Source organism: Athene noctua, chromosome Z, assembly GCF_965140245.1.
Source record: "Athene noctua chromosome Z, bAthNoc1.hap1.1, whole genome shotgun sequence".
NCBI lineage: Eukaryota > Metazoa > Chordata > Aves > Strigiformes > Strigidae > Athene > Athene noctua.
The window spans coordinates 82,770,093-82,780,543 of NC_134077.1; the positions used below are offsets into that span (position 1 = coordinate 82,770,093).

The window sequence follows — 10,451 nt, forward strand, 5'->3', positions numbered from 1 at the left end:
GCCAGGGTCAGAACTTGTTCTTTTGGTCCATCTTCAGACCATTAGTACAGGTAAATGGAAGAGGCCAAGTTCTGGCTGTCAGGCAGGTGGCTGAGGATCAAACCTTGCATTCCTCGAAACACTCTCAATTCCACATGTGGAGCTGGGCGTACACAGCAATCCAGAGTCTTAGTGCCCGAACGCGATGCAGAGAGGAAGGACTCAGATCCGTGAAGCACTAGGAAGCCTTTCGGGACAAGAGGAGCCTGAGCAAGAAGGGAGGGCTTCACTTTAATCATGAGGAGCGGAGGCTTCTGGCCCTGAGAATTCAAAGGCTCCTGGAGGAATATTTAAAGTAAAGGTGGGGGAAAGCCAGCAGGCACACAAGAGCACCCAGCTCAGACTGCCATGATCGAAAAAGCGGGTACAGCTGGGGTTCAGTGCACCTCAGGAAATACCAGGAGGGAAATAAGAAGAACAACTGCAATGCATAAGGAAAAGAGGGGCAAAATTACAGGCGCTGGCACGCCTATGCATGAAGCCTGAGGAAGAAGTTTGGGGGCTGAAATGGTTGCCTGCAAGGAACACCTTGATACAGTGGGCACCTCAGAGAGCTGGGATGTGGAGGATCGATGGGATTCATTGTGCCTGTTTGCCAGTCCCGTAGCAAGGATGTGATAAGGTGTTCAGGGGGCAGAAAGGCGTGAAGGACTCTGAAAGCAGCAACAACATCAAAGCATTACCGAAAAGACAAGCATCAGAGGACATGTGGGTGGAAATGATGAGCCGACAGTAACAAAGTCTGTGTCAGGTTGCACCATTGACCTCCTTGATCAGGAAGGAGAGAGAGAGTGATCGAGAACTGGGAAGGAGGATTCGCCAAGCTGCAAACTGTGGACAGGTAGTAATAGGGGGATTCCTACCACTGGGTCAAGGACTTCTGAAGAAGGAAGTGCAGAGAGAACATCTCTGGGCGCAGTAAGTGAGGGCTGCCTAAGCCAGCTGGTCCGAGAGCCCCCAGGAGAAGAGGCCGTACGGGATTTGGTCTGGAGTGGTGCATTACTTGCATGTAAATGCAAGAGGCTTTATCACAGTTACAGGGTCTTGTCTCTAACAAGTGTACACTTGGGTTCAATGGCATAGCAGGGAGCACCGGCCAAAACCCACCACATTCAGCTATTCTGGCATTCCGCTTCAAGAAAGGGGAGAGAAAAGGTGGAGATCAGACTGGGTGCTGTTGAAAGGCATTTAAAGAAGAATGCGATCAGCGCTGCCCTGTCTCTAGATCAACGGCCCTTGTCCTCATGGGTGATTCTAACTTCCCAGACATCAACTGAGAATGTCGCACAGCGGACTCCAACAGGTCTGCGAAGGTACATTCTCTAATGCCACAGGCCCCCTATGGGCTGCTGAAGATCCCCTCCAAGACTGAGGACGCCTGGGATTTTTTGTAGTCACCTGTACAGTCTTGAAGAGCCCCTGTGACGCTGAGCTGGCCAACAAGGAGTGGCTCTGGACTTGCTCTGTAAGAGGATAGCGAGGCCCATTTATACATGCTGCTTTGAGGTCCTGGGAGCTTAATCAGAACTCTCATCTTGTTATGGCTGCACAGACATTTACATAGTACTCTCTGGCTAAGAATGAGAAGGCACACTTAGGTGTGCTTTAAGGATACTGAAACATAAGAAGAAATACACTTACCTTGTGTCTGGCAGCATGATTGTTTCCCAGTTTTCTACGGTACTGCTGGAGTCTGTTCCAGACACCATAGGGCAAATAATGGATTTTACAGTTCAGTTTTTGAACCAAAAATGGGTTTAAAAATTAACGATTGGAAAGAAACATGGTAACTGTGGTATCTGATCTCAGACTGAGATTTTTTTCCCAAAAATGTCTCCTTTCTCCTTTAAAAATCATGCCTAAGGAACATAATTCATTTCAAAAGCCTATAACTTTCATTTCTAAATATTCTTGCCATCCATACTTTTTTTCTTTCCTACCTTGTGCTATAACTTTGAATAGCAATTTTCACCACTTTGAAACTGCAGTTTTAGTGTTTTTCCTGATGGTGAATATTTATCAGTTCTAAATTGAAGAAAAGATCGTTCCGCAAGTGGAATATACTTCAAGTAAATGTATTCTTTCTCGTTGGTCTTTTGGTATTACATGCAACAGGGGAAACATATAGACAGTCTTTGATGTTTTATTTTTGAGAAACTGTTAGAAATTATTCATATTGTCTTTGCATCCGCAATTTGATAAGTGCTGTTTGCTAAAAGAGAAGGATTTTTAGTACATTTCAGTAGCTAGGTGAAAGCAGAATCTTGTAAGGTTCTGCGGGAGTTGTTTTAATTTAAAAAGTAGTGTTTAAAAAATAGAGAAAGGTTCGGGGCTACATCTAGTAACTAGGGTGTGGGGGTTTTCACATTGAACCTAGAAGCCAGGGAATACCCTCTGAAATACTGGACCACCTTTTCCTTTTCACTGTTGCCAGTTAGGAATTTGGGTTTTGTTTGGCTGTGTGCTTTATTTTTTTTCTCCCCTGAATCACTTTGTTAAGTCATGAACTTGACAATCTTCTTTTGTCCTTCTGTCTGATTGTTGAACAGCTTTTAGAACAATGCACCAATATGATGCTTAGGTCAAGAAAGATGTTCTTTGTCTGTCTTCAAGATGAAGCCATCCCTAATCAGAAGAACAAGTCGAAAGCTGCTTTTGAGCAATGACATCCCAGAGCCATTAGACCTTGAAGAGGGTGCACTGCTGATTTGGCAAGCAAACTCAAGGTCCATGTATCCTTCGCTGAACTACCCTCATAATAATAAAAATCAGGCCTACAGGTCAAGAAGACTGTTGCCTAGGTGAAGACCCTTGTCCTGCGCATCCGTAGTAGGAGAAGTGTTGTGTCAGCAGTATTATAATTGTATGGATATTACTAAGCAATCATCGCACAGAGGATGTACATGTAAAAATCACTAACTCTGCAAGTTTTGTGGATAAATATAGTGTGAAAAGTCCTGTTGGCGTGCTTGATATGTGAGAAACCACCGAGCATCAAGGCTTGCTCAACCCTAAAATAAGCGAGGAATGTTCCTCCCGAGTGTATGATTATTGACCTATTGCACACTGGGTGATGAATCTGCTTTTCAGACAACACTGGGAGGAGATCTGTTAACAGCCCCATTTTGCATACGTGTGTCTCTGTCCGTGCTCACGCTTCCTGTGGAAGTAGCTGGGCTCCTCTGAATGCCAAGGCACGGCCAGAGGAGGCAGGAGTCTGAGGTCCTGAGCATGTTCCCAACGCTGTCTTCTGGGAGAGAAACAACCGGGCATCTACCGAGGAGCCCACTGCCCTGATTCCTCCTGCCGGAACACGCCAGCCACTGAAACCAGCAGCAGAAAGGTCAGCTCTCTGCACCCTCCTGTGGAAGTTCTGCCCGATGACAGCGTCACAAATCCACAGGCCATGTGTGCGGGGGAAAGGGCTGTGACACTCGCTCCTCCAGCAGCTAGCAGGCCAGATGCGAGCGCTGCAGCACTGCTGCTGTCAGCAGCTGTTGGGCACGAGCAGCATGAGAAACGGGGGAGCTCGGTGGTTATCCAGCCTGTTCCTTGGCAGGTCACTGCCTTCCACAGCGGGCTTCTTCGCTGCCTCCAGAGACGGCCGAAACCGAGCCCTGCGCAGGCATATGCGAACGCCCCGGCACAGGCACAGACACCTCCCACAGGACAAACATCTCCCCACCTTGGAGAGGTTCCTGCTGTGTCACCCTCCGTGGGGTGCAGAGACAAGTGCTGGAGGGGGCAAGGTTACAGCTGGCCCGGCCCTTGGATTGCCCAGTCGGGTTCCCATCGGACCTGGGGCAAAAGCAGCTTCCCCTCCTGCCCGCTCTGCCCTCGGCATCTGCTGTGTGGCGGGTGGGCGGCTGCAGCAGGATTTTCTGCGGGAGGAGGCACCGCAGACACGGGCCTGGGGCTCCGGGGGCCCATGGCCGTGCCCCCCAGCAGGCGGGGGCCACCCTGGTGGGGCACGGGGGAGAGGGAAGGGCACTGGGAGAAGGGGGAGAAAGCAGCACCCAGAGACGGTGTCAGAGAAAGAGCAATTTATTGATTGATTGACTGAATAAAGAGTTGCTGCAGCCGTGCTAGTGCTGCCGGTGGGGCGGCCTCTTGCAGGGCTGGGGAGAGTCCTGCGGGCCGGGGGCCCTCCTCTTCGGGGGGCGCCGGGACCCCCCAGCGGAGCCGTCCCTGCCGCAGCTGTGAGTGGAGGGGCTGCGGCTGCAGCCCTGGGCAGAGGGACCTGCCCCCGCCGCCTGCCCCGGCTCCTCCCGGGGCTGCTCCTGCTCTGCCGGGACAGGAGCTGAGGGGGGGCGGCTGGGATCCCCGCAGAGGGCGGCCTCCCAGGTGCTGGCTTCCTCCTCCCCGTCGGGGCTTTCAGGGCTGGTGGAGGAGAGTGGGTGGGGGGTGGGAGTCCCCCACTGGGAGCTGGTGGGGCTGGTAGAGCTGGATCTGGTGGGGCTGGAGCCAGGCGCAGAGCTGTTGTTGTCCTCCTGCACAGCATCAGGAATCAGCAGCCTCCAGGCCTGCTGGCTGCACTGGTCCTCAATCGTATTGATGATGCCATAGACCAGAGGTTCTGCATCTTCCAAAAGGTCAGGCTGCAGCACCTGCACCAAGGCCTCTGCAGCTGGGCCGCTGACGCACAGGGTGTGCAGGATGCTGACCTCTGCACAATATGCCTGCCACCAGTTAGACCCACATATTGACCGCGGTTCCTGACGCCGCCAGAGCAGCAAGGGACTGAGGAGATGACCTTCTGCTTGGAAAAGCTCTGCCCAGACTTCGGGCAGGATTCCACCCACTGACTGTGCCCCTGGCCCTGTAGTCCCCTGCTCATCTGGGGACAGTGTCCACTGTGGAGATGACGGGGGGTGCACCACAGGCTCATGGGGGCTGTTTTCGGCCAGCCTGCGGGGAGCTGTGCCTGCCCGGCTGCTGGTGTCTGGCAACTCTTCTGGGTGAACGATGAAACACCCTATACAGTAATTCGCTCCCTGTACAGGCAGATGGACAATCTTTATTGGTTCTCTGCAGAGCGGGCACTCTCCCTTCAGATCTAACCATCGCATGATGCAGCCCAGGCAGAACTGGTGGTGACATGGCATCGTGTAAGCAACATCACATGGGGCGTCGCGGCAGATGGGGCAGATCTGCTCTGTCTCCGTTTCCATGTTCACACGCTGCAGCAGGTTGGGGAGAGCTGAGGATGAGGAGCTGCTCCCAGTCGCTGATGCTGCAGCTGCCAAAGGGCGTCACGTGCTGCAAAAGTGAGAGAGACCCTGGTCACTTGCTGTCCTCGGGAGGAAGAAATGCTCAGGCCCCCGGCGAAGGACACTTTCTGGCTCCCTGAGCCCCTTCACCCGCCCCACAGCCGCCCCGGAGGGACGCTTCCCCTCACAGCTCACCTCCTCTGCCACAAGTGTGCGCGGTGGTGCCCGGCTGCCTGAGCCAGGCAGGGCTGGGGAAACCCAGGGAAAGGCTCTGGGACAGGCACCGAGAGCTGCTGACGGCACCACCCAAAGCACCACCCAGCACCGGGAGCAGCCTCGCTCGACCCTCCAGACCTCGCAGGCACGCTCGGCAGGAGGCACGAGCCAGACTGGGCCGGGCTGTGCTGGCACCCGCCTGTGAGCAGTGAGGGACGTGATGTCACAGTCCATCGCTCACTGACATCACAGTCCACCGTGCTCCTGAGGCAAAACTCCTGCTGCCTTGGAGAATGAGCCCAGAGGTACACTCTGGTTGTTGGGTGGCAGGGGATTAAGTCCAAACGTTGTCTCAGCTCTTTCCCTGCACTGAGCCCCTGCGGTGCCAGGGTCGTCACCTAAACTGTCACCTGGCCTCTCCCTGTGCCCGGATTGTTGTTGTTCTGAAGGGCGAGACCTTAAGCGTCCCGAGAAGGCTTCTGGTTCAAGACACTGATGCTGCATTCGGAAGAGCCAAGTACACAGACACACACACAGACTTACACAATTAATGTGAACGGCAAAACAGATGGACTTAGAGCGATGCCTTTACCAGAGCCCATGTACTTGTCAAACCACTTACATAAACACGAGCACAGGCCAGTCCTTTTCTGCCTTTCCAGATGATCAGGGTTAGATTTGTACTAGAGAAACATAAACTCCCCTTCACTCCCTAGATTCACAAGCACAGCATGTGCCGAGATGCCTCAAATAACAGCATGGAAATTAAGTCCGTGTAATATCTGTGCCTGGATGTCAAGCTCCTCACCCAGTCATTCTGGCCACAACAACCCCCAGCAGCGCTACAGGCTTGGGGAGGAGTGGCTGGAGAGCTGCCAGTCAGAGAGGGACCTGGGGGTGTTGATTGACAGCCGGCTGAACAGGAGCCAGCAGTGTGCCCAGGGGGCCAAGAAGGCCAATGGCATCCTGGCTTGTGTCAGCACTAGCGTGGCCAGCAGGGACAGGGAAGGGATCTGACCCCTGGGCTCAGCACTGGTGAGGCCGCACCTCGATGACTGGGTTCAGTTTTGGGCCCCTCACTCCTAAAAGGACACTGAATGACTCGAGCGTGTCCAGAGAAGGGCAACGGAGCTGGTGCAGGGTCTGGAGCACAGGTCTGCTGGGGAGCGGCTGAGGGAACTGGGGGGTTTAGTCTGGAGAAGAGGAGGCTGAGGGGAGACCTCATCGCCCTCTACAGCTGCCTGAAAGGAGGGTGCAGAGAGCTGGGGATGAGTCTCTTTAACCAAGTAACAAGCGATAGGACAAGAGGGAATGGCCTCACGTTGCACCAGGGAACGTTTAGACTAGATGTCAGGAAGCGTTTCTTTCCAGAAGGGGTTGCTGGGCGTTGGCACGGGCTGACCAGGGAGGCGGTGGAGTCCCCATCCCTGGAGGGGCTTAAGAGTCGGGTCGACATAGCGCTGAGGGATCTGGTGGAGTTGGGAACGGTCAGTTGAGGTTAAAGGTTGGACTGGATGATCTTCAAGGTCTTTTCCAACCTAGACGATTCTGTGATCGGTGCAAGCCTTCTTTGGGTCTTTCCACATCCGTGTCTCCTGTGTCACAACAGAGTCCAGTTTCAAGTTGCGCTCACACACACACAAACACAGACACACACATAAACACACACACACACACACAGAGGGATCCCAGCAGTAGCTGGCATAAGACACTTTGCACTTCCAACTCCTGTCCCCAAGACCTCTCGCCCCCTTCTCCCACCGCACCCTCCCCCTCCCCTCTGACCAGCCCTTCTGACTCTTTCCCTTTGTGCCCGACTTGTCTGCCTGCAGCCTCCTTTTTGCAGGTGGCAGGCATGGAATCCTTGCCTTGCACAGGAGACTGAATTGGACTGAGGCATGGTTAACTGTGAAAGCCGGCAACTTTATTTCAAGAACCTGAAGGCTCAGCTCCAGCGTTTGTGGGTGTGGGCAGGAGCGAGCAGGCCTTTGGCACTGAGGCTGCCTTTGGCTCAGCAGGCAGTGCCCCAGCAGGAGATGGCGGTGGTGTGCTGCGGCTTGAACTGGGTCCTGCTCATGCTGCTGCTGGAGCCTTTTGCCCCCTTAGGACCTGCAGGAGCTCCTGCAGCAGATTAAAGAATTTCAGCAGCTTCTGGCGTGCAAAAGGACAGGGCGTAAAGCTGCCCGCTTGCGTCGGTTTTGGCCTTGGCCTCTGAAAGGGGGTCGAGGTGACGACTGGCCGTGGCGTTGGAGCAGCCGTTGCTGCTGGGCGCAGTCCCATCTGTACCAAGATCCAATCGTAAAAGTGCTGAGTGGAGGTGTAGACTCCAGGCTGTTTTGCTCTTGCACAGCCTCTCCCCCAGCTGGTCACTCCAACAAGCCAGAAGTAGTCAGCGTTGTTATCTTTGCACACAAGAGGCCCACCGCTGTCACCCTGCAGCGGAGGAGAGAGGGAGGATTAAGGTGACCGCTGGCAGCACTAGGCCTGGCCCCTTCTCTCTCACGGCACCTGCCAGGGCTGTATCCGCTGCACAGAGAGGCTCTGCTCAGGTGCTGGGGCCCCTTGTCAGGGAGAGGGTAGTACGCCTGTGGGGTAGGGCTCTCTCTCCTCTCTGCACAGTGATGCTGGATGTGTGCAAGAGGGATGTTTCGGGATTGGGATCGGGACCTGCGGGCTGCCAGGAGCGCGCGATGGGCTTTCTGGGCAGAGTCCCGGGCCTCCGGGACAAGTGGGGCCCGGGGCAAGGACCTGCAGCTGGGGAAGGGGAGGTGAGCCGCGCCAGCGGTGGGGACTCAGCGGTGGGAGGGTGGCTTGCCAGGCCAAGCCTGCGCCGGGGTGTGTTTGGGCGGCTGTGCCGGGGCTGCCTGCGCCGCCGGGCGCTGCCTTGTCGCAGGCTCCTACCTGGCAGGTGTCGATGCCGCCCTGCGGATAGCCGGCGCACAGGTTGTGGGGGTGGACGGCTCCTCCATACCAGCGGCTGCTGTTGCAGAGCTTGACATTGATGAGGCGGACCTTGGCCTCCTGCAGGACATCAGTTGATCCTCCAGCTGTGAGCACAGAAAGGAATTAACGCCCAGCAGCTCATTGCCAGGTCTCCTGCCCTGTCTGAGTGAATCCCTTCCCCGGGGCTTGGCTTTGCCTTGTGAGAGACACTGTAGGGGCGTTTCCCTTCTGTCTCGCCTTGGGCCCCGGGCCAGGCCCCTCTCTATGGGCACACGTCCCCACAGCCAGACTCTGGCTCTCGCCTCTGCTGTCAGGAAGCCCAACCCATCTCCCCAGAGTGCCCAGCTTGCACTCAGAACACAAGCAGCCTTTGGGAACTCACATCTTGCGGTCGTGGACCCCCAACCGCTGACGTAGCAGGTTGTCAGCTGTGACACTCGCAGCGAGGCGTCGGGCACACAGGCAAGCTGTACAGAGTCGCTGCACTGGACAGGCCGGTCCAATTCCAGCAGCGCAATGTCGTTGCTCTCCGAGACGCTGCTGTAGTGTTCGTGAACCAGCAGCCTCTTAATATTGCGCACTTGGGCCTCCGGGCCCAGCTGAGTCAGCTGGGTGGCCCCGATCACTACGCGCCACATGGTGATGTGCCTGGAAGGCAGATGGGGAGAGGGCTCAGAGGGACTCCAGCCACACGCTGCAGCAGCCCAGCAGTTCCCTGCCCTCTGCTTCACACGGGAGAGAGGAAAGCAGCGCTACGGAGGCTGCAAGTGCCCTAGCATGCCTTGGGCTGAAGGCACGTCGAGATGGTGGCTACTAGGAAGCCGTGGCAGCAGCCCAGCCCTCTCCTGAGCTGCCTCTCAGCCGGGCTCTGCAGTGCCCAGGCACTGGGTGTACCACACGGAAAGGGGACGGCAGTAGCGCGTGGTGCTGCGGACGGGGCACCTGCGAGTGCCAGGGGATATCCCCGTTCCTGGCCCTCCTTACCTGGCCTTGGTGAAGCAGTGGGCTGCTGTGAGGACCCACTGTGGACTGATGAGGGACCCTCCGCATATATGCCCCGTGCCTGCTGCCCAGGGAACCTGGATGCTGACGATCCAGGGCCAGGCCCCTGGCTGGGCGTCTGTGCCACCCACCACGCGCGAGGTGCCGTAGCCGGAAGCCATGGGCCGGAGCCCGCAGGTCCCTCTGTAACCAGAAACTCGTTAGCGTCCTGCTCGATGGGTCGCTGCTGTCCCGGCTGAAGGTCAGCCCTCTGCCCTCCCCACCAGGCTCTGCACGGACAGCGAGGCCAGGGAGCCCCGTGGGGTGGGCAGGCATCCGCCCCCGTTTCTGCTTTAGCCCTGCAGACGACTTGTGCCGGCAGCCCGGGTGCTGCAAGGAACCGAGGCTCCCACGTGGGGCTGGGGAAGTCGTGGTGTGGCCACGGGGGACAAGTGGGCACCATCCAGGGAACCCATCGGGTTGCCCGAGCTCCCTCCCAGAGTCACTTACCCACAGGTGTCCCAGGCGCCGTGCGCAGGCCGGCACAGGGCCAGCAGGATGAGGAGTGGGAGCAAACGCATGGTTGCCAGCCGCATGTGCCAGCTGCCAGAGCCGAGGGCTCCCTGCCACCAGTGCAGCAGCTGACAGAGTGCCCGCAGGGCTCACGTTGCCCACGGTGCCCTTGACAACGCGGCTGATGTCACAGAGTCCCTGGTTCCAGGTGCCTCTTGGTGGGGGGACACAACATGGGGGTTTCCAAGCAGGAGGGGAAGCAGAAGCTGGGATCGGGCGCCCCCGACAGACCCCCGCTGAATGCTCTGCTTGTGGGATGAGGGTGTGCAGGCCCCGTGGAAGCAGCAGTGCCCGGCTCTGAGCACAGCCTGCTAATGGCTAGCAGGAAAAAAACCCCGTGTGGCACCACAGCCTCTTCGGGAAGTTCACTGCCACCCTGCTCTCCGCAGCCCTTCGCCACCGGGTCCTTCCCCACAAACGTACGGCAGAGAACGTAACTACTACAGGCAGTATGTGCGTTTGGGTGTCGCAGAGCCGATCTGGTTACAG

General features: G+C 56.5%; 1 protein-coding gene across 1 annotated transcript; it reads right to left on the reverse strand.

Annotated features, from left to right (window-relative positions):
• Positions 1-7,538: 7,538 nt before the first annotated feature.
• Positions 7,539-10,000, reverse strand: LOC141973671 (acrosin-like). Its single transcript, XM_074932487.1, has 5 exons — positions 9,900-10,000; positions 9,393-9,593; positions 8,791-9,056; positions 8,367-8,512; positions 7,539-7,898 (listed from the first exon to the last, which is right to left on the reverse strand). The coding sequence occupies exons 1-5, from the start codon at positions 9,983-9,985 to the stop codon at positions 7,539-7,541; spliced, it is 1,059 nt and encodes a 352-aa protein (XP_074788588.1). The 5' UTR covers positions 9,986-10,000.
• Between the last annotated feature and the right edge of the window lie 451 nt (positions 10,001-10,451).

What these genes read in the sequence shown, in the direction of transcription:
- LOC141973671 (XM_074932487.1), bottom strand. Translation starts at nt 9,985, where the DNA reads ATGCGGCTGGCAACCATGCGTTTGCTCCCACTCCTCATCCTGCTGGCC. An exon ending in CACTGCTTCACCAAGGCCAG is followed by an intron (nt 9,057 to 9,392) that starts GTAAGGAGGGCC and finishes TCTGCCTTCCAG; the next exon opens with GCACATCACCATGTGGCGCG. An exon ending in GGGGTCCACGACCGCAAGAT is followed by an intron (nt 8,513 to 8,790) that starts GTGAGTTCCCAA and finishes CTGTGCTCACAG; the next exon opens with CTGGAGGATCAACTGATGTC.